The sequence below is a fragment of the Epinephelus lanceolatus genome, chromosome 15 (assembly GCF_041903045.1).
Source record: "Epinephelus lanceolatus isolate andai-2023 chromosome 15, ASM4190304v1, whole genome shotgun sequence".
NCBI classification, from domain to species: domain Eukaryota; kingdom Metazoa; phylum Chordata; class Actinopteri; order Perciformes; family Serranidae; genus Epinephelus; species Epinephelus lanceolatus.
Genome location: NC_135748.1, coordinates 34229593 through 34253299, shown reverse-complemented (window position 1 = coordinate 34253299; position 23707 = coordinate 34229593). Strand labels below are relative to the sequence as shown.

Below are 23707 nucleotides of genomic sequence, written 5' to 3'. Positions count from 1 at the left end.
TGTATTTATAACTATTTTAATCATGCTGCAGAAGTCATCATGTGATGCCGACAGTGTCACCGCCACCATGAGAGATTTCCATCCTCCTTTTCATAGCGACACGGATATTTACGCTTGAAGGAATCCCGCTTCTCATGCATACCAGTGATTTTCAACACAATTTATGGTTACATGTCTTCCCATTCAGTCAGCGCCATGTATGTAGGGCAGCTTTTGTTGGCTGCTCTGAAGCTTTCTGGGTAAACCTACAATGGAACAAAAGCCTTAACAAAACAAACCCACAATTAGATATACAGTATAACATTTAAAAAACTGAACAATCAAGACTATTGTTGTCTGGATGTAGGAAAGTGCAGAGAAGACGCCTTTTAGTAGCATACTTTCTGTTTTGATTATTTATATAAGAGACAGGTACAACTGTGTAGTTTATCAGCACAATTCTTTTTATTTGCATTTATAAACTAGAAACAAATAATTCTGTCAAGGTCACATAATCTTCCAGATTTCTTTATAAGAGAAAACAGTTAAGCAATCATAATACAGCATCTGAATCAGCATTGAATTGACTGACGTGGCCATGCTTTCTGGAGAAATAATCCCCTCTGAGACCATTGGGTTATGGCCATTTAGAGAAGTTCCTTAACAGTGTCTGTAGGGTTGCTTCAGGTTGATATGTGCATGTCATTTAAGTTTGAAAACAAGTATATGGTGTGTTGTAGCAGTTAAATGATGTCAGATAACACTCACTTACAAAAATCTCTTTCAGTACTTTTGGACTTCTTTACCAGGTCTGACACTTTCTGCCCCAAGTGTATTTATTTAAGCTGCGCTTTGTACACTGCTCTTTGCTCATGATACTGCTCCTCAGGATCGGCTCTGGACATCGCTACTTGTTCATAGGATCGGTTCATTGTTGGTTGTGGTCTTTTCATGGGATTTGTCAGAAAAATATTAAATATCACCAAACATATTCTTCAAGAGCCAAGCTGTAAAGGGCTTTTTGAATGTTGACTCTCATCATTTAAATTGTCTCTAGTTTTGGAGATATCCCACTGAGTAACAAATACAAAAGGGTTTCCAGACTAACTTTTTACAATTGGTTGCACTGGTGTGCACTTTTATTTAGGTGCACCAGCACATGATTTAGGTGCACCCCAAATTTTTCACAGTGCTTTTTGGTGCCGCAATAATACATTTTAAGTGTTTTTTTAAGCTTTTATTTCAGTTCTCATATACATTTGTAATTTCTTAACTAGTTGTGTAAGGGTGCACAGAAGTCACAGTTAGGTTCATAGCCCGGTTTAGGAGTCACAGTTCAGTAAGAGGTAGGCTCTCTTTCAGGGAACTAAGAGCATTTTGCTCACTGGCAACTTTGGCAAACTATTTTAATTTTAAAAATAAGAAACATTTTAAACACTTCTGTATTACACTGGACAAACACTGAATAAACACTTGACCAAAACTCAGCGAGTCACAACAGGCTATGAAACTGAAAATCAACTTTTATGCTAGGAGATTATAAGATACCAAATAAATATAATAATAACAAATAAAATCATCAATATAAACCACCGTTCACTGAACTGAATTACTGTGATTTTATTATCAAATCAAAATCAAATCAAATTTATTTATAAAGCACATTTAAACAACCTAGGTTGACCAAAGTGCTGTACAGTAAAGGTACAATCACAAAATAACAAAGTGCAGAGATCAAGATATGTAGCAATGTAATGTATAGTCCCATGTACACAAGTCCAAAAGTAGAGGAACAAATTGGAGAGTGGAAATACAAAAGACTAAAAAAAAAAAAAAAGGGGCGGGGGGGGGGGGGGGGGGGGGGGTTAATAGTTCAGGAGCGCTCAAAAGCTTTAGAGTAAAAGTGGGTCTTAAGTCTAGCCTTAAAAGTGTCCACAGATGGGGAATCCTTAATGGAGAGAGGTAGACCATCCCAAAGTTTGGGTGCAGCCACAGCGAACGCACAATCCCCTTTGTCCTTTAGCCTCGATTGAGGCATAGCCAGAAGCTGCTGGTTTGAGGATCTGAGTGCTCTATTAAGAGAGAACAACTTGTTTTGCCCATGGCTTCTTCAGGTTCGCTCAACAGAATCACATGAGCACTCACAGGTGTGCTAAATATACATGACTTATTAAATATATATATATGTTGATGATTTTATCTGACATGTTCCAGCACCTGATCTTTGAGAACTTCCGCTCGTGAACTTTGGTTCTGTATCACGTTTATAAATGTAATACATGTCATGCACACCTGTGTGACTAACTTGACAGGTATGCAACCAAAATGGCTGCACTCTGGAGCCCTGTACAATGCAAGAAAACGGACCAAAACAATGCTCCTGCTGTTCTATAAAACATCCACATCTAAGACTTCCATCTCTTTATATTTAAGCATAATTTCACTGTGAAAAATTTGCAGTTTGAAGGTGTGAGGTTGCAAAGATATGGATCCTTCATTAGATCTTCTAACACCTTCTGTGTTTTATCAAGGCTCTAGTTAACACATTTAGAACCTCAGAAAATCTAATGTAACACAAGCCTGCGATAGCAACCACTGTAGTACATCTCACAGTACTTTACACTGGGACATCGTTTTGTAAACACAGCACATATGTAGAAAATAAACCAGTAATGTTCCAGGTCTTCACAGCTTCGATCATACAATAAAGCTGTCTGCATCCTTTGACTTGTCTTTCCCCCTGTTAGAAAACACAAATACACAAGAAAGACACATTAAGGATTAAAGCATGAGTCTGTCTGCTGCGCATACCTAAATGTAAATACAGATGTTCAAGCATAGTCTTGTCAAATTCACATATTGTCACCTTTTTTCACAAGTTCCCTGCCATCTTCCCCCCTCTTGACACCTTATTTATGTTGTGACATAAACCCTTTCTGCTTTATTTTAGGGATGCACCGAAATGAAAATTTGTGGCCAAAGCCAAATAATATTAAACGCTTGAACGGCTCGTTCCTCCTCTGATACGCTACATACTGTGTGCCGCCACGGCTCGGCTGTTCAGGTACTTTTGGGTAGTCATGACAACAAGTTATTCACCTGGAGCCGGACTTCTCCGTCACCGGTAAACCGTTATCATGCGCCGCCGCATTTGACAGGAATACGTATTCCTGTCCGTGTCTGTGACCCCCGTTCAACCCACAACCGGCGGGATTTGCCGTTTCGTTTCTGCTGCTGGTTGAAATCTGTACTCGGACTAAAATATCGCCACACTGCTGACATTTTACTCCGTCGGTCACCGCACGCTGTTTGATTGCGTTATCAAAACACGCCGCCATTATTCGGCCTTGCTTTTCACTTATTCCACCGAATAGCGAATGTGTGTTTTTTTGCAATATTCGGCCGAATATATTCGGTTACCAAATATTCGGTGCATCCCTACTTTATTTATTTATTTACCTTTGTCTTTTCTATTATACTCAAACATTTTTGGGAAATGGGGAGTTATATTTGTTCCACTTGTTGGTTTGAAACTTCTAACTATTGATTTATTACATTAGCAACCTGCTAATTTTGGGTGGTCATCAGTCTAATAACTTAATTTAATAATATGCATTTACCTTCTTAGATTCTCCACTTCCTCTATGGTCTCTGGCAGCGCGACTCCATTCGTCTCAGGCAGTCTCATCACCAGTCCACTGTACAACACCGACATCGCACCTGAAAGAAAAGTGAGGCGCCTTTTACCATGAGACAAGATATCTTCCATTGGTAAGTCAGATGTCCCTTACATGTCTTTTTAGAGAGTATTTGAAGAACATGGTGACAGGTATAGGGAGAAATTTACCATAAAGAAAAAGAGGCAGCTCCTGCCAGATACTGGCCAGTCTGTAGAGCAGAAATGGGGCCACAATTGCTCCGATGTCACCTGCTGATGAGCACACTGACACACCCAAATTTCTGCGAGAAATTGAAAAGCAGATCAAGCCACAATTAAGAGAATTTCCATTTCCTTTGTTTGTTTTAATTGCCAATGTCATGCTGCCTTTTTTTGTCAACATTGTTAAGGACCTGGTCGTCTTGTTTGATTCCCCTTTATCAATGGACTTTGTCAATGGTCAGAGTTGATGGGGCATTTAGTGAGAGCACCCACATTGTGAACTGTTAAGTGTGACCGTATAAGTTGTATCATTTTGACCGTTCAGAAAGATATGAATATAACCTGTTGTGTGAATTTGTCCATTTCTGTACTTGGTAGTCTGATGTGCACATTGTTAATCATTTTTCACAGCACATTAAAAAAAAACCACATTGGTTTCACACCTGAGAGATGTCGGATACATCTCTGTGTTTGCAAAGTTCAAGGTCTCAAATCCAATGGCAACAGCGAGCCTCCCGATGATCGCTATCGACTTTTTCAACCAGATAAAATCTGTAGGGAAGACAGAAGAGACAAAGTGAAGGATGGAAATGGGATCCAGGTGGACGCATCACAACTTCACCAACCAAGAACTTACGTTAGCTTTAATTGTTCAAAGATGATCACAATCCATTTTTCAATTTTTCACCTGATGCCACGTGCACTGCCAGCTGACCTACCAGTTGAGAGAAATGGGACTACGAGGCAGGCGATGCCACCGCTGAAGTTGGTGATGGCCATGAGGGAGCGTCGACCGACTCTGTCGACCAGCAGGTAGAAGATGAGGCCGGTGGGAAGCTCCACCACAGCAGAGATAAAGAAATCCAAGAAGAAGTCGCTGCCTGTGATCCCCAGCCGTAAGACTAGGCCTTGAAACACAACAGTACTTGTAAACCTGCATGAGAGGAATACAGAGTCAAATTTATTTTCTAAACTACTTGAAAATCCTCCAGGAAGGATCATTATATATTTTATAGTATCATGTAGTGGGAAGTAACTCATCAAACAGACTTACCAGGCATATGTTAAAATGAGAGTGTTTCTTCTTATACTTGGTGTCCTAAACAAATCCATTATAGATACAGGATTTACTTCTTTCTTTTCCTCCAAAAGAATTATCTGAAAAATATTGTATTGAACGGTTAATCAGATCTCCAGATTGCATTTGCATCGACAAAGGCAAAGGTAAACGAAAATGTAAGTAGGATACAGTCTTTTTAATTACTGTCATACCTCTGGAAGATTATGTGGTAAAGATCTCTCGTTGCATTTTGCAATATCCGCAGCAACTCTCATAGCCTCTGTGGTTCTTTTTTGTGAGAACAGCCAACGTGGAGATTCAGGAACAATCCTTAAAAAAACAAACACAGCTGTTGGTTTCAACATCAGAGCTACCTGTGTATAAATGGAAACTGGCATGTATGAGGAAAGTGTACCAGTAGTATAAGATAAACAGGAGGCAGGGCAGACTCATGACCAGCTGCAGAGTTCTCCAGGAGGACAGGAAGTAAGCCAGACCAGGCAGAATGATCATGCCGGTGCTGTAGAAAGTCCGACTCACGGTGGATACAAATTTTCTGTTTTTTGATCCAAAGAACTCAATCACTGTAACAAAGAATATATGTGTTAGTAGACATAAAATACAAGAGACCTTTCCTTTTAGTCTGGCACTCCACTGACTCAGTAAGCTTCACATTTCAAAGTGCTGTCCATTAAGAGGTTTTGTAATTTTAATGTTTTGTTTTGTAAATATCTTTTATTTTTTCCCCGTTGGTTTTGCTGACCATAAGCCGGCTAGCCATGTTAACTTGTGGTAAAACAAATTAACACAGCAGTCGCCACAGGTTAGTTCGCTGATCTGCACTGTACTCTTACCAGGCAGGAGCTGGCTAGCAGCAGCGCTCATTCAGCGATTATCACCGGTAATGCCGTCCTGACCTCTGGTGCCGGGATGGTGTTGCAGTGGAAACATGGTGACCACCCTCTGGTCTCGACCAAGGTTGCCCTGGTGAGTAAGCGACTTAATTTTGAGGCGCAAAACCTCCTTAGCATAACATTATGTTGGCACCACTAGCTGTGCTGACACTGCTAACAGAGCTAACACAGATGACAATGCTAAAAGGCTCTTGTAGTTCAAAATGAAGCTGTTTACTTACTGACACAACCTTGCGGGATACTTGAGGGTATGCACAATTTATCTGCAGCAACGATGCCATGGGTCAGTGTTACCAGTGGTAAATGCTGAATGAGTGGCGCTGTTAGCTAGCTCCCAGAGCACCAGGTAGTGCACAACATAGAGTAGACCTTATTAGCTTTGTTTTGATACAGCATAGTACTAGTACCACTACCACCATGCACCTGACATTTACTACATTGATGCATGTAATGCCAAAGTTTGAGCCCTAGGACTACTATCAAAATATTCTCTGCCTTTAATCGTTCAACGGTCAACCGTTGACACCCCTAATATATATATATAATTTTATGTATTTTCCCTTACACAAGGTTCAGTGTTTCAACATACCGAGTACATAGCTGGCTGTCCATGCTCCCTTTCCACAAAACCCTTGTAGAAATCGAAAGACGAGCAGCAGCGGGTACCATGGAGACAGCATTACCGCTATACCTGAGATACCAAGGCCAACCATCGATGCAATGAAACATGGCTTTCTACCAAACCTGTAAAAAGAGCAAATATTACTATAACTCAAATGCTGGTGAGCAGAGAATGTAATAGGGGAACAAAAGAAATTAACAGCACATAACAAACCTGTCAGCCAAGTAGCCAGTGACAAAAGCTCCAATAAAAAATCCACATGCCAGGAAAACCTGATTCAGATCAGCGAGCCAGGACTTCTCACAGACCAAAGAGAACTAAGAGGAAAAAATGTATAGAGAAATTTCATCAAAATCAAAACTAGTGTTTGATAGTAGCATAATTATGATTATGACAACAATAAATAACAGTATTAACCCTATGGGCCCTAGGCCTTTTTGGGGTATTTTTACTGCCTTTACTTTTAAGTTCATATCACAGTCATTATAAAGGCTACATACACATGCTATATCTTGTTTTTTTCAGGACAATGTGGGCTATCCAGATTTGCCATCATTCCATGTTCTTCTATGTGCCTGTATTTTATATTAATTTTTATATCAATGAAAAAAACAAATCCGTGTTACTAAATTCTTACTTTTTTACATGTATCTCACCATAGCAAGTTGGAAAAAGACATATTCTGCCATATATGAAGAGGGGAGACTCTCTGAAATCTGGCAATATAAGAACCATGATGCTGGGACATTCTGTCACTTCACAGCTGTCCAAAACATGTGGTTTGTGCCAAGCGGACATGATTGCCAGTATTTTTTCATTATTGCAAGAAATTCAACTGACTCATTCAAGTCAAAAATGTGTTTTATCTGAAAGAAACATGCAATATTTACATCTAAGATCATAGAAAAATAGTCAACCATGTGCAATGGTGTCCTCCAAGATAATATTTGCCAGTTTGTTTGCAGTAAACAAAGTTTGTTGTTGTTTCTCAGTTTCAGTTATATATTGGGGGGGATTTTGGGCACTGGGGGGGACACATGTGCATGCATGACAGGGACTACGGCCCTGTCATGCATGCATAATTAGGCTACAGTTGTCTGGGTGCGCAAAGGTGAAGTGCGCTGGTCTTGTCATACAAAGTTTGACGAGTGTCAACTGGACAATATGGAGATATTTGCATCTTGAAAGCTGGACTACAAATGTGGATAGACAGGGAGAAACACACGCAAGCCTAAGACGTGGTAAGATACGATAATCCTCACTATATGAAGTGACTGATAACAAGATCTGTATAATGGATTGTAAAGAAATTCGTCAGGTTTTTATTTTGTAGACAGTCAATCTGTATTTATAGCGTGATGGGATGACAGCACAATGGTGTGTGGTATCACTGGAAAGCTCTGCTCCTGCACTTTCATGTGATATGCGTGGCATTTCTGTGCGACCCTGCATTCGCGAGTAATCCATCCAAGAGCAATGTGTGTGCAGAGCTGTATGAAAGCTCTGTTATACATCATTTTAGTGTAACTATCATTTTTTTCGCTGTGAAAACATTGGATTACCGACAAGTTCCTCTCTTGTCGGAAAGCTACAATTCCGCTGTTTCACGTGATATGCGTGGCTTCTCGCTATGACACACGGTCGCGGAGAAAATCAATGAAGAACAGGTGTGAATTTGGATGCACTATGCGTCGTTCGGGCCCATAGGGTTAATAATCCACACAGTTTTAACTAAGTGTTAATGATTACATTTTTCAGCAGTGCAGAACTTTAAGAAATGCATTTATTGTCAGAGAGAGGAATTCTCTAAAATGTCTCATCATAACACAGCTTGCTTTTGTTGTTTCTAGCTGTAACATGAATGTTACATTGATTTATTTGGCACATTGAGTTTTCTCTTCAGTTATTACTTACAGGATAAAAAGATTAATCCAAAAAGAGAACCTTGCAGAAATAACTAGTAAGAATTAGTAAATTATCTATTGACATTATAGTATGGTGGTGTAGCCTGATACTTCAGATTTCTAACACTGTAGGTAAAAAGAAAATATACCTACCTCAGAGACAATAGTGCTGCGGCTTTTATCAAACACCCATCTGCTGTCACACGGCGCCAATTGGGTTACATTAGAACTCAGCATCCAGTCAAGTTCATTACATTTGCTGTGGCTTTTGCTCCAGTCCACTGCAAACCTCTCACAGCGGCTGAAGGATCCTGACTGTTCAGAGCGGGGAACAGTGACTTGCCGCACTTCGACCTCTGTCCAGTCACATTCCTCCCGGAGGAACTCAGATCCAGGACTCCAACACCAATGATCTGGAGTGTACCCTAAGAAAACTGCCCCGACGAGTACAAAAGCAAAAAGTATCAATGGAAATGAACCAAGTGTAACGATCTTCTTCTGGAAAGGCCCAAAGTCTCCTATGTGCTCAATGAGTCCGTCTACATTTGCCATCTCTGGTGATTATCTAGTGTCAGAAATAAGATGCTGGGTCTGTTAAAGCAGCTCCACTCTGAGAATGTCTAAGAAGAGACATGTCTTTAAAGAGTGGAGTGGGGCACAAGGGTTGATGACAGTCCTTTTTTTCCCCTCACTCTTGAGTTTACTGGTTATCGTTTCAAGGTACTTAACAAGCTTATCATGCAAAACTGATTCATGGGCCATGTATGCACAACTCAAGGGGCCCCTTTACATCCTTTTGTTGACCTACCACCTTTCTTTCAGTCATAGATAGAAATTCACTTTCTCTCTAGAGAGAGATTTTGACCCTTATTTTTATGAGGAGCTTTTTTAATTACCTGATTTAATACATAAATACATTTGGTCGGTCAGTCAGTTCACCACTTTGGTCCAGGCTGAAATGCCTCAACAACTATTGGACACTTGACCACTGATGTGGGTTGCAGCCGGTGTTTAATTCCTCCAAATTATGGCTTTTACCATTAGCTAGCTACCTAACAAGCTTACAAGACAAGTCTTTATCATCCAGAGAGCCAGTGTGTCTCCCCTTCAGGTACTCCAGCATAACTAATGTCCTTCCATGCCAGGCAAGGTCAGCTTTGCAAATGTAAGAGCTCACAACCTTTGTTTTTATCATGCTCCCAAGATTTGGGGGATTTTTGGTCATGAAGGTGTTGCCATCGCAGTAAGCGGTGTCACTATCGCTATTGGGCAGTGACTCACATTATAGCTGATGACGTCACCAGCTGATTAATAATTAAAGTCATTGGCAACTAATTTGCTCATTGATTTTTGACTGTCGATTATTCGCTGCACCCTTACTTGAAATTCAGAGTTTGTTGACCATGCATCCAGTCATCCTGAACTCCTCCCCATATTCTTTTGCAGCACTGTAACAACATTGCTCTACTCTCCTTTGTTTCTGACAGTCAACAGTTATAATTTGCACAGCTACACACACAGCAACATTTGTGCTCCCCTCAGGATAAAATGTAGGAAGTATGATGATCTTGTGACTTTTTCTTTTGTTCCATCATCAGGTCAGTTTGTTCAGTACTTTGAACCTGTGAACTCCGATAATCCTCAGCTCTACGTTTGTGTTTAGTGCTAATTAACATCAGCATGTTGAAATTGCCATTGTGTGCATGTTAGCATGTTAATGCTGGGTACACACTACACAATATCTGCCCGATTATAGCCTGACACAGTGTCGTACAGTGGTGGCTTGGATCGTGAACAACTATGAGTGTTGTATGCGGTAATCCATTGTTTCATCTCGTGTAGTGTGTCTTAGTAGACGATGACTGACGCCACATTTATCCCTCTCTGTCCCTTAAATATCTTTGGCTTTCTCTGCATATTAATATGTTTCAGACCCCCCTTTCACATCTTTTGTCCTAACTTTAAAATGTTTGGAGTTTGAAATAGTTAGTTGCTATGGATATCTCACCCTCTCCTAACCTTTTGCTTTTTTCCTAACGTTAACCTGTGTAGAAATGGGAATTAAACCTTGTCCTGGGACTCTTTTCTAACCCTTTAGTAGCCCTATTTATTATTCCTTTATTGGTTAGTTGTAATTTTCCATTAAAATGTTGTTTTTTGTTTGTTTGTTTTTTTTAATTTTTTGGGGGCCAATTAATTATGGAACTTATTGCTCCTGCCATCTGCAGGCATTTTTTACATTACTACAGTAACATTTCGGCTCGGACATGAACAGACACAGTGACTGAAATAATAGTAAAAAATAATAAAAACAAACCGATGGCATCATGCACGTCGTGAAAGATGACTGGGGATGGTTGATGTGGACCATCGTGTAGTCTGTCATGTCTGTCGGCCAAGTCACGGCATGATTTTATGACTTCACTATCGCGTTGTCTGACACAGTGACTGTTGGAATGGACAAAAATGTCATGTAGTGTGAAACAGGCATAACATTAGCATTTAGCTGTGTCAAAGTACAGCCTAACAGAGCCAGCTAGCATGGCTGTGACTTTTATTCTTGTCTGCGAACCGTTAATTGTTAAGTTCTGTTAAACAGTAGTGCATGTAGAATAGCAGAAACATTTATGCTGTCGGAGACTTGTACAGCAGCCCATGGGTAACAGTAGGTGCACTACTTGCAGTGACACCTGAATTAGTTGTTTACAGATTAGTAATTATTAACACAAACCAGATGGCTCAAATAACAGCAAGAATAAAAGGAGTCAGAAGGCCACCTCCCCTGTTTAGTTTTACTATCAGAGACACTGTCATGACATCTGCTCTCACAAAGTATCACTCAAAGACAGGTTGAGATCACGTTTGAGGCTTCAAGCAAAACATTTTATAAGATACTTCACATGCTGTCAATGAGGTTGGTAAAGCAGCGTAATGACAACGCAAGCAGTTTCTATCTCAGAACATATACAGGATGTAGATAAGGGTGGTTTATGTTACACTGATAAGATAGTACCCGCTAACTCTAAGCACTTTCATTCATGCAGCGTACCATCATTTGTAAAACAACCCTGACAAGTACAAAAGCAAAACAGATGAACAGAAATGAAACAAGTGTAACAGTGTTGTTCTGGAAAGACCCAAAGTCTTCTATCTGCTGCTCAATGAGTTTGTCTATGTGTGCTATCTCTGCTGATTATCTAATGCCAGAAATAAGATGCTAGGTCAGTTAAAGCAGTTCCACTTTTCTAAGAAGAGACGCATCTTCAAAGAGGAGTGGGCACGAGGGTTGATCAAAGTGTTCTGCTCTTGAGTTTACTTGTCACCTTTTAATGAACTCACCAAGCTTATCATGCAAAACAACAGGCCATGGACCGGAGAAACCATTTCATCGTTCTAAGAACCCTTCTTTTTATTGTGACCACACTGCAGGAACTAGGAATGAAATTGGTCCTTAGATTGCTGTTTTGAGGGACTATTTATTAATTCCTGTTTCAGACTAGCTTCTCCCACAGCATAAAAGGAAACTTTGAGTGATGTTAGAGTACATTGATGGGCTAAACACATGAGCCAATGCAACACCAGCAGCCGCCAACACAAAACACGAAAAACAGCTTGAAAGAAAAAAAATGGAAGAACGCACTAGTGTTGTGCTATATCATCTCGTTCATGAAAATATCAGTATAATTTTTAATATCATCAAAAATTCACATTGTGATACTTTGCGATATTTTAAGTTGTTGACATATTAAGGTCATATTGTTACCCACAGCAACAACAAGCATAGCTGAAAGCGAAATTATAGTAGACTCTGAGGTGGTCCCAAAAAGAGGAGCAGCCTCAGTAGTGTGGAATAAACTGTGGCGTTCTGAATGTTTTATGAACAGCCCCGGACTTCTCAGACTCTTTTAGTGACATACTGCTCAGAGGAAACTCATTCAGCGGCTCCTCTGGCAGCAGCACGGCGTCTCTCCCTCTCCTCTCTCGCCATGCTCACATTTAGGGCCATATTGCCCATCCCTAGAAAGCACAGACCAATGGACTGACAGTGAGGTCCAAGCTTTACTAAGCATATATACGCAACAAGGGAATTAAGACCCTGCTTTGACTCGTCAAAGCAAAGTACAATGAACTGCAGTGATAGTTGGTTTCCGTCACCTTAGCGTTCCTATTGGCGGTGGAAATGCAAACAGAACAAAAACCCTTGAAGGTATGTAGTTCTCAAGGGAGTTGCAGTTCTTCTCAGGGGGTCCCCAGAACTCTTTGGTCCAAAAACGCTGTATCTTTCCATGTAGGCCAAGCATACACACCTCCACGGGCCCCTTTACTTCTTTTTGTTTCCACACTACCCTTCTCCCAATCAGGGAAAGAAATTCACTTTTCCCCCTCATTTCGGTCTTTTTCTAAATTTGTGTTAGTGGCTTGTTTAATTAACTGGATTAATAGATTCATCACGAAGCGCTCCGTCTGTAGCACAAAGTCTATAGCTTAAAGTAATGCACCTTTCAGAAACTCATTGTCCCCAAATATTCATCTTTCTTCTAAATAAGCCATGCTAGTGGTCAAGTGGTTGGTTTGGTCAGTTGATTGGTTGGTCGGCCAGTCTGTTCCTTTGGTCCAGACTGAAATATCTCAACAACTATTTGACAGATTGTCATGAAATTTGGTACAGGCGTTCATGATCCCTAGAGATTGTATCCTAATGACGTTGGTGAACCTCTGACTTTTCCTCTAGTGCCACCAGCAGATTGACACTTGGAGTTTTTAATGAAATGTCTTCACAGCAGTTGGATGAATTGTCATGGTGGCCAGAGGATGATTAATTACAGTAGTTGCAATAGTTGCAATAGCGCCTGAATACTTGACATAGTATTCCTAAGCATTGGCTGCACTTTTGGGCCCCCCAGTTTGAGAGTCCTTTACTTTTGATCACATTTTTGCCCCAAACCTCTTTAAAATGTACACATTGAGTAAGGGTAATTTGCTCTGCATGAGATGCACTGCCTTATTAAATTAATAAACTGTGTTTGCTGTTTTATGATTTTCTCCAAACCCTCAAAACAACTGTCAGGAGAGTAGCTTAAAGGGCCAGTGTGTAATATTTGGCATGGTTTATTGTCAAATCTGAATCTGAATCTGAATATTCTACCCATTAATATGTTTATATAAGTGTATAATCGCTATAAAATAAAATTCGTTTGGTTTTCGTAGCCTTATAATTATGCTTTTAATGTAGCAAGGGCCTTGCTTTAGAGAGGTTGCCATCTTGCGGCGCCATGTATGTACGGCAGCCCGAGCGGACAATCCAGCCAGCCAGAGAATGCATTTCGCGTGTATAAATAAACCGACGAAGACAGCGCAAGGAAGGAAGAAGGAGGAGGAAACAGCAGAGTGTTAGTAGTTCGTTGATAGAGAGTAGTGAAAAGTCTTTTTAGTTGTAAAGTTTGCGAATGGACCACACTTACCACGCAACAGGAGAGAATGAACCCGAACCGTCATCTGCGAGGAAAAGAAGACACAACTTCACTCCTTGTGATGCACTCTCTGCTGCGCTTTTCCTCCTGATGATATATCTCCCCAACGATGGAAGCACCGAATCCCATTCTGTGCAGCAAAATGGGAGCGGAGGATTCAGCCTCTCTTCTCGCCCGCTCAGCATCCAACACATGGAGTTCCTCATCTGTATGCTCCGGCTCAAACAGGTATGGCTCTGGGTCTGTGTCCACTACAAGAAACTCTTAAAAATCATGTTCAAAGTCGTCCATTGCAGCTACTATAGTCCGGAGATATTGCTAGGCTAAATAAACAGCTGAGTTTTGTTTACAGGCTACACTGTCAGTCAGTGTGCGGGCTGGAGATTGGTGGAGCAGAGAGGGGAGGGCTGCCCCGCTGGGTACTGTAAGTGAGTATATGTGTATGAAGTGTGTGTGTTACGCTAGAAGAGTCAGAGTTTGGGACGGAGTCTTTTACGTGCTACCCCCTGGAGTGTTACCGGAGTTTTTGGAGTGCTCAAATAAACGCACCTTTTTCCCGAATGCTACTCTGGTCTCCTGCTCGTGAGTGATTCATTACAATGTCGTAACATGGTTTAGATTTCTAAATAAATATTCACCTTGTCGCTAGATATTTTTCAATATGTATGTATTATTTTTGTTTGTTTTTATTCTGTGAAGCACTTTGTGCTGCATTTTTAATGTATGACAAGTGCTATACAAATAAAGTTTGATTTGATTTGATTTGATCTAGAATTTGACCACTAATGTCACTGTTTTCAACGGTTTTCAACCCATTTTACACACTGGCCCTTTAATAACACAGAAGACGCATAACCTTTGAGATTCCCAGAAGTCACATAGTATGCATGTAGCATAACTTAAACATTAACCAACTTAAACATTATCTAACTTTAATGGAGGTTCCTGAGTTCACCTTTTAGAAAAGCTAATAATACCAGGAGTGATGCCAACTGAGCATGTGAAAAAAAAAGAACTGTGAGCTCTGCTCAATCATTGTGTCATATTTGATTTATATTAGATAGATTTGGTGCTTTTGTAGTTTTCTATCAGTGTTAACTGAATAAATTTGGGTTTAGTCAAACATAAAAACATTTAAAGACCTTGAACACTTTGAAACTGTTATGTGCGCTCTTCATTTCTCTGGTATTTTATAGACTGAACAGATAAATCAAGAAAATATCTGGCAGATTAGTCAAAGGTAAAAATATCCTCATTGCAGCCCTAGTCAATTGAGCTCAGTCAATTTTGTTATAAAAAAATGAGACAGTAACATTTAATTGATTATATTTATCATATTTTATTTCTTAACAAGTCAAAAACCTTAAAACTGTCACAATATTTATCAGTTTACAGCCTGACTTAGCAGTCACCAGTTTCTGTTCTCCTTTACTTAACCTGTGTTGTTCATGAGGGAGTTTGATCTTCACTGTGCAGATAAAATGTCCTCCATTGAGGGTCTGTCTATGGGACTCTGACAGCAGTGAGAGAACAGCACCCTCCCACGTTCGTCCAAAACAAAGTCTCCTCCCAGCTGGGAAAAACACGAAGGAAACTAAATCAAAGAATTATTTTCTGTGTAGATGTAAAAACTAAAATGGTCATGGGAGTAAAACTATGATACCGTTGACAAATAAAACAAATAAAATCATGATTTTTTTTTTGTTTATTTTATTGTGAATGGACGTTTTATCAGAAAAGTATGCAATTATCTGAACCCAAATGTTCTTTATGCGTCATTTTTAAGTAGTTAGAAACATTTACAGTTGGACTGACCATCATTATTGTATATTTGGTAGTTAATTAGAGGATTCACTGGAGAACAGGGACTTAAGATGCCTTGGACAAAGGCACATCAAGTTCTGCTGCTGCCACTTCAAACATCTTTGTTCGTGCTTCATTTTACCTGAAACATGTCGTCTTGAATCGATTGAAGCCCTCTGGGAAACTCCATATTATCCACCACGTATTCAGCATAGAGCAGCATGTTACTGAAGTTTAATACTTTCGTTAGAGATGCTCCCAGGCCAAATGCAGTGTACATCTGCAACACCCAACAGAGTTAACTGATAGCATAGCATCAGAAAAAGTATGTAAAGTATATAAGTGTATATTCTGTATTGTCATCGCCTGGCATGGGGCTCTGACCTTCCTATCACGGTCCAACAGCATGTCGTACGGACAGTTAGTCTCCTGCAGCCAGTGTGAGGCTCCCTCCTGACAGCCAAATGAAACCACCACCACTTCAACTGAGTTTGCATCCAGGGACCTCTGAAAAATAGCGCCACAAGCCCCGTTAGTTACCTGGGGACCGCTAGTGATTTGTAATAATTGTGAAGGTCAGCTATGATCTTAATCCCGTGTGAATCTGCCGTGTATGTAATTTTGCATGTTAAGATTCCACAGTAAATTCCCTATGATATTTCAGCAAACACAAAGCTTATGCGCTTGTATTACTATAGTCCCATGTAAATCAGTCTAGATTCATAGACCTTTACTAATCATATCTGTGAGCAAACAGGTTTTAAAGTTGTGTTATAAAAGCCAAAGGCAGCTCTGCCAAGTATTAATCTTAGTTATTTTCAAAGAGTTACTCGGTTTATGTTAGAGAGAGAGGTGTTGCCCTTCTGTGGTTCACCTGTGGACTAATTTTCTTCCTTACTGGTAAGTTTACTGGCAGGAATGTGACTGGACACTTTCCAGTTTTTGCTCCTCGGTGATGAGAAATAATTTACTCAGACTTGAAGCAGACATGAATCTATCGCGTAACAGAACAACATATAATCAGAATAGAATTCTTCAAATGCATATAAAATCATTACAGTCATGAACTTGTTTTTAGGAGAGAAAAAAAAATAAAAATAATGTCTGCACTGCCATCATCAAGTCCATCCTCACCTCCTCCATCACCATCTGGTACGCTGCTGCCACTGCCAGGGACAGGGGCAGACTGCAGAGTTTCATTGGCTCTGCTCAGAGGGTGATTGGCTGCAATCTGCCGTCCCTCCAGGACCTTAACGCCTCCAGGACCCTGACGCAGGCGCAAAAGATTGCAGCCGACCCCTCCCATTCCGTACACAGACTTTTTTAGTCTTTTTTTTTTTTTTTTGGACCCCCACTGATACGGACTCTTGCACACACTGCACAAAACTGTGCTCCCTCATTGTTAAACAGTTATACTGTACATATTTGTTACAACATTATTGATAGTAATTTTTATATGTTTTTATTGTAATTTTAAGGTTCTGGAGACCAGTTGACTCGCTAAGTCCCACCTCGGGACGCAGACTGGCCAATCATAACGTAGCATCAGACCGGCTCAGACCAGGGTCCGACACCAACACAGCTGTGCTCCTTTGACTCTAATGCAGTCGTTTCAGATTTCCTTCATTTTCAGGCTGGTTTTGTGGATTTGGAGCTAAATGTTGTGCCTGGGGCACGTTGTGTATTAATGATACTTGTTACCTGGAGAGGTTGGAAAAATATATACGTTTCTTCCCTGTTCCAAAACCAAAATCAAACCCTGAAAAGTGTAGGGTTAGCTAGCTAGCTACTGAAGATATAGCCTACTGAATGTATACACATGCTGCTTTTGCTTTTTGATGATTATAACAGTGAAACAAAGACCAACCCTGCTGTACAGGAACCAGTGAAGGGAAGCAGGGAAACTTTGCTGATATTCAACCAGCTGTGTGTCATCGCATTGTGCGCAGATGAACGTTGTTTGACTTTCCCCGCAGATCCCTGCCGGTCTAGTGGTGGTCCAGGTGCTTGCAGCGGCACAGGGACGAAGTTCATCTGCACATTCTGCGATACCACACAGCTGGTTCAATATCAGCAAAGTTTCCCTTCATTTTTTGAATAGAATAGAATAATACTTTATTGTCTACCTTATGCAGAAGCAACATTACAACATTATTTTATTGTCTGAAAGGTCTAACAGGAGAAAAACAAAAGTGCATTGGTAAACATTTTGTTTCCAGTGCTTCATCTTCACCTGATTCTTCTCCAGATCTTTGAGGTGCAGACGACAGAGGAGGCAGGAGAACTGGCGGATTAACACCAGCAGGATCTTTTTACCTTTCCCAAGATAATTCCCCAATGTCGCTGTTCTGCAAAACAGACAGAAACATTATAATGATTGAATGCAAAATAAGTCACTCCAAGATAAAGGTTTTGGCACATTGTAACATCTTTAACTAGCTCCATGTGTAGTTTAATTTTTTATGCTCATAAAAACGAATGAATCAGACTGACCCTCCTGTTCTGGCATCGATGAGAGATATATCTGGTGAAATACATCTTGGCTGATGTTCCCTGTCCAGTATTTTAGCACTCAATTGTAACTCATCATCCAAACGTTGCAGAAAGGCATCCCACCGCACCTGTGTTACATCAGCCACAGTCAGTAAAGACGAAACAGCCTGATAAGAATATTTTTGAAAAGATTTCAGTAACTCACTTCTAGTTGCTCAAAGTCCCGCACAGCTTCCTGTAAAGCAGCACAGCTGGAGAAGTCACACAACAAAGTTTTTACTGTTGTTTCAGTTTATAGGGACTGTTAGATATTTTATGAATGAATGCACGGGGAGGTTTATAGTTCCACAATCAGGAGTGTCTCAGCAGATTTACACAATGTCAGGGTGTCAGTTACAGCAGGTTTGTTGCCCGAATGTGTCTAGATCTTCTCTAGTTTTGGCATTGTAAGAATGAAATTCACCAGAGTATATTTGAAAAACATAAAAGTAAAAGCTTTGTATTTTTGATGGTTAAGGCTGACGAACACACGTAGATCTCAACAGTCATTCGTCATTTCCCTTCTGAGGGTTCTTTTTTCTTTGGGTGCATATGCTGAGTGACGAAAGGACTTGAAATTACCACTGCACACGTGCAGCTATTTTGTGTGTGAGGTAGATCATAGTTCGTCTTCGTTATTCTTGGTAGTTGTAGTCTATTGTGTGACATTGAGGCAGTGCCTGGATGCAGGCGACAGATGTGTTTAAAAAATGCAGCAACAACACAAACATTTCATATACAAGATGTATATAACATGGACAAAGTGTCTCTCGCTTGTGATTGGCCCACTACAGCAGCAACTACAACCTGTAAAGACTGAGTTGTGGTGAAGTCAAGTGCGGAGGTCAGTGTGCTTAGATGCCGCCAAAACATTTGAAAGTATGGCTATACTACACGGCTGTGGCGTTTGGTGGCATTTTATGCAACTGAATCTTTGATTCGCTTGATGGGTATCGAATGAAGTACTCTATTGTCTGAGCCTGAATCCCGCCCACCCAAGTTACTATTGCTGCTGTCACTGTTGTTGGACAAGCTCAACAAAAAGAAATATGGAGATGCCGACTTTGCTCAGCCGTTTGCCACGTTGTTAATTAGAAAGATTCTTGGTGTCAGAAAATATATCTTCAAGAAGCAGACAGCAGAGACTGCAGTATGTGATAGAAAGACATATTGATGATGTAGACTTTGGCAAAACAATGCAAATCGAGGCTTCTGGCCTCAACAAAAAAAGGTACAAGTAGAGACCCAGGATGACAAGACTATCAGTCAGCGTTGCTTCCGCTCTGCTGGGTGTGTGTCCCCTTTTCTCCTGCTGGGGATCAGTATAGTACTTTATGTATTTATTACTGATTACAGACCATAGTGCTGACCTAACGTTGGCCTTTCTTTAATGTAGATGCAATAATTACTTCAGGGCACCATGTAGCCGTACAGAGATAATACAAACAAAGGAACGTTAGCCTCAATCTTTCCTGGCTAACAACAATTCATGTCTTGTCATGGCAAGCAAGCGTGGCTGAAGTTCTTGATCTGCCATTAGGCTAACTCCTCTTGATGTAGCTATATGTTAGCAAGCTAGCATTTTAATAACATAAGCTTAATTAAGATGTGACTATGTGCAATGCAATTTGTCCTTGAAGATTGTGCTTTTAACCACCTTCAAAATTAGTTTTTCCCCTCGACATATACAATACAGGCCAAAAGTTTGGACACACCTTCTCACTCAATGCGTTTTCTTTATTTTCATGACTATTTACATTGTAGATTCTCACTGAAGGCATCAAAACTATGAATGAACACATGTGGAGTTATGTACTTAACAAAAAAAGGTGAAATAACTGAAAACATGTTTTATATTCTAGTTTCTTCAAAATAGCCACCCTTTGCTCTGATTACTGCTTTGCACACTCTTGGCATTCTCTCCATGAGCTTCAAGAGGTAGTCACCTGAAATGGTTTTCCAACAGTCTTGAAGGAGTTCCCAGAGGTGTTTAGCACTTGTTGGCCCCTTTGCCTTCACTCTGCGGTCCAGCTCACCCCAAACCATCTCGATTGGGTTCAGGTCCAGTGACTGTGGAGGCCAGGTCATCTGCCGCAGCATTCCATCACTCTCCTTCTTGGTCAAATAGCCCTTACACAACCTGGAGGTGTGTTTGGGGTCATTGTCCTGTTGAAAAATAAATGATGGTCCAACTAAACGCAAACCGGATGGGATGGCATGTCGCTGCAGGATGCTGTGGTAGCCATGCTGGTTCAGTGTGCCTTCAATTTTGAATAAATCCCCAACAGTGTCACCAGCAAAACACCCCCACACCATCACACCTCCTCCTCCATGCTTCACAGTGGGAACCAGGCATGTGGAATCCATCCATTCACCTTTTCTGCGTCTCACAAAGACACGGCGGTTGGAACCAAAGATCTCAAATTTGGACTCATCAGACCAAAGCACAGATTTCCACTGGTCTAATGTCCATTCCTTGTGTTTCTTGGCCCAAACAAATCTCTTCTGCTTGTTGCCTCTCCTTAGCAGTGGTTTCCTAGCAGCTATTTGACCATGAAGGCCTGATTCGCGCAGTCTCCTCTTAAAAGTTGTTCTAGAGATGGGTCTGCTGCTAGAACTCTGTGTGGCATTCATCTGGTCTCTGATCTGAGCTGCTGTTAACTTGCGATTTCTGAGGCTGGTGACTCGGATGAACTTATCCTCAGAAGCAGAGGTGACTCTTGGTCTTCCTTTCCTGGGTCGGTCCTCATGTGTGCCAGTTTGGTTGTAGTGCTTGATGGTTTTTGCGACTCCACTTGGGGACACATTTAAAGTTTTTGCAGTTTTCCGGACTGACTGACCTTCATTTCTTAAAGTAATGATGGCCACTCGTTTTTCTTTAGTTAGCTGATTGGTTCTTGCCATAATATGAATTTTAACAGTTGTCCAATAGGGCTGTCGGCTGTGTATTAACCTGACTTCTGCACAACACAACTGATGGTCCCAACCCCATTGATAAAGCAAGAAATTCCACTAATTAACCCTGATAAGGCACACCTGTGAAGTGGAAACCATTTCAGGTGACTACCTCTTGAAGCTCATCGAGAGAATGCCAAGAGTGTGCAAAGCAGTAATCAGAGCAAAGGGTGTCTATTTTGAAGAAACTAGAATATAAAACATGTTTTCAGTTATTTCACCTTTTTTTGTTAAGTACATAACTCCACATGTGTTCATTCATAGTTTTGATGCCTTCAGTGAGAATCTACAATGTAAATAGTCATGAAAATAAAGAAAACGCATTGAATGAGAAGGTGTGTCCAAACTTTTGGCCTGTACTATATGAGCATAGTATATCTAAATAAAATGAAAAGGCGAAAGTTGATTGTGGTATAGAGGGAATCGCCTTGTTGTTTACAAATACTTCCGGGTAGAAAACCAGCAGAGTTTAGCTACATAGATATATATATATATATATATATATATATATATATATATATATTTCATAATATATATATAATAATAATATAATACATATAACACTGGAATTTCTCAATTATGGGATCAATAAAGGTTTATCTTATCTTATATATCTCACATTTTTCACATCACTGTATCACCGTTTAGACTAATCTGATGTTTGTGAAGTCTATAAACACAATGATTGAACAAATATTACTATTTCTGTGTGCACGTTTTGTAATTAATAACATGGTTATCGTAGATTAGCTGGGCTAACCGTTAGCCATTAGCCGTTAGCGGTGTCTGTAATAACACAGTAACTCAAAAAACGGTCCGTGAAAAAAATATTTTTTCCAGCGGATGTCTTAGTTACAACATGATTGAGCTAACTGGAGTAGTTTCATGTCGTATCCGACAACGGGAGGCTTTTAACAGATGACGTCCTGATGTTAGCTTTGCTGCTGCAGTTAGCTGTCCCTGTCAGCTGCAGCCACTGATGCTTTCTAGACATCGTGATTTCCCAAAACTGAATAAATACCACACATAGCAACACAAAACTGCTTTGCTAGCTCAATCATGTTGTAACTAAGATATCTGCTGGAAACAATATTTTTTTCACGGACCGTTTATTGAGTTACTGAGTTATTACAGACACCGCTAACAGCTAACGGTTAGAGCGGCTAATCTATGATAACCAGGATATTAATTACAAAATGTGCACACAGAAATAGTAATGTTTGTTCAATCATTGTGTTTATAGACTTTACAAACATTTGATTAGTCTAAACAGTGATATAGTGACGTGAAAAATGTGAGATATATAAGATAAGATAAACCTTTATTGATTGAAAAATGTGATATATGTGTGTGTGTGTGTATATATATATATATATACGGTATATAGCTAAACTCTGCTGGTTTTCTACCCGGAAGTATTTCTAAACGAGGCATCTCTCTATTGTCTGGTTCCAGATTCGGGCTATAACTGTTGTTGGGGCACAGAGTAAAAAAGGGTGGGACTTATGAGGGGTTTAGGGGTAATGATATTGGTACTGGTATGATAATTTTTTAAAACAATACCCAGACCTAATTATTTGTCATCCTTCCTGAAATTTTGGTGCGAATGCACAGAGATGAAAACATTTGCGGCATTAAGTAGACAATATGTTTTGCACTCACCGGGACTGAAACCTAAAAATTATTTCATTATCGATCAATCTGCAGATTGTTTCTTCAATTACTTTATTAATAGTTGGGTCTATGAAATGCCAGAATATGTGACATTTTCATAACAATTTCCACCAACACCCAAATTTATGTCTTTACAAAGCTGGCTATGTCAAAAGTATTGATTTATTGTCACATAAAACAAAACCCCCCAGCAATTTTAGCAGTTTAGCTCTTACTGATTGTTTTGTCTCCAGAGGTTCTCTGCATCCTTTTTCCTCTTAACAGACAAACTGTGAAGATAGAAAAAAATTAAAATAAACAACATACTTCTGTATGTCTAAGAATGCAAATCTGAAGCTCTGCTGTCATGAAGCTCTGTTTACTTTATATTTTAATTTAAGTTGTATTTTAGAGGCTGTTTATTTACTGTGTGTGTGTACAGTGCAGACCTTCTGTACAAATCTGCAGCAGCTTCAATCAGACCCAGCAGTGACTGTCTTTGCTCTATGCGGATTTTCTGCCTGATGAATTCCTGGAGAGAGCCTGTGTGAGGAAAAGTAAATGAATGTCTGGTAGTCTGTGAAGTTAATGTCTGACAGTCTGTCTGGGTTCATTCTTTACGTTGAATGATTGACAGGCCTCCTGCTTACCCCCGCTCATGGTACGGCCATAAATCTCCTGCCAACTGCAGCAAATGGCGTCTGCATGTCTATTTTTATGTGCACTTGTCCGGCCCCACAACATGCTGCCTACCTTCTCTGCTCTCCTTCTCAGCGAGGTCCAGCAGAGCTTTTCCACTTCCGACAAAAGTTTTGAGAGCTTTCACTGCGGTCTGGTCTGCTCTTTCAGCCATTTTCTGATTTGTAATAGTTTCATAAGATACGGAGCTTCTTATCAGTGCACCAGAGTGAAACACTCTCTGCTTTCTCTCGAA

General features: G+C 40.2%; 2 protein-coding genes across 3 annotated transcripts; both read right to left on the bottom strand.

Moving 5' to 3' along the window:
* Nucleotides 1–1830: 1830 nt before the first annotated feature.
* On the bottom strand, nucleotides 1831–15021 carry slc22a3 (solute carrier family 22 member 3). The gene is made up of 11 exons (XM_033642620.2): nucleotides 8513–15021; nucleotides 6669–6772; nucleotides 6423–6577; nucleotides 5335–5503; nucleotides 5132–5249; nucleotides 4914–5017; nucleotides 4579–4793; nucleotides 4303–4411; nucleotides 3827–3939; nucleotides 3600–3699; nucleotides 1831–2719 (listed from the first exon to the last, which is right to left on the bottom strand). The coding sequence occupies exons 1-11, from the start codon at nucleotides 8909–8911 to the stop codon at nucleotides 2677–2679; spliced, it is 1629 nt and encodes a 542-aa protein (XP_033498511.1). The 5' UTR covers nucleotides 8912–15021; the 3' UTR covers nucleotides 1831–2676.
* A 128-nt stretch (nucleotides 15022–15149) lies between these two features.
* On the bottom strand, nucleotides 15150–23707 carry LOC117266957 (uncharacterized). 2 transcript variants are annotated; one of them, XM_033642408.2, is made up of 9 exons: nucleotides 23527–23707; nucleotides 23223–23316; nucleotides 23010–23063; nucleotides 18332–18377; nucleotides 18127–18254; nucleotides 17867–17981; nucleotides 16018–16140; nucleotides 15776–15913; nucleotides 15150–15403 (listed from the first exon to the last, which is right to left on the bottom strand). In XM_033642408.2, exons 1-9 carry the CDS (start codon nucleotides 23624–23626, stop codon nucleotides 15296–15298), a joined length of 906 nt encoding a protein of 301 aa, XP_033498299.1. In that variant the 5' UTR covers nucleotides 23627–23707; the 3' UTR covers nucleotides 15150–15295. The 2 variants fall into 2 exon arrangements, with proteins under 2 accessions (XP_033498299.1, XP_033498301.1); XM_033642410.2 differs by lacking the exon at nucleotides 23527–23707 and adding an exon at nucleotides 23424–23480.

Coding starts and splice junctions, on each gene's coding strand:
- LOC117266957 (XM_033642408.2), bottom strand. CDS start 23,626: ATGGCTGAAAGAGCAGACCAGACCGCAGTGAAAGCTCTCAAAACTTTT. Junction 23,064..23,222: donor GCTGCAGATTTGTACAGAAG/GTCTGCACTGTA, acceptor CTATCTTCACAG/TTTGTCTGTTAAGAGGAAAA. Junction 15,914..16,017: donor TGTTGGACCGTGATAGGAAG/GTCAGAGCCCCA, acceptor TGGGTGTTGCAG/ATGTACACTGCATTTGGCCT.
- slc22a3 (XM_033642620.2), bottom strand. CDS start 8,911: ATGGCAAATGTAGACGGACTCATTGAGCACATAGGAGACTTTGGGCCT. Junction 3,940..4,302: donor ATGTATCCGACATCTCTCAG/GTGTGAAACCAA, acceptor AATTTCTCGCAG/AAATTTGGGTGTGTCAGTGT. Junction 3,700..3,826: donor GCTGCCTCTTTTTCTTTATG/GTAAATTTCTCC, acceptor CTTTTCTTTCAG/GTGCGATGTCGGTGTTGTAC.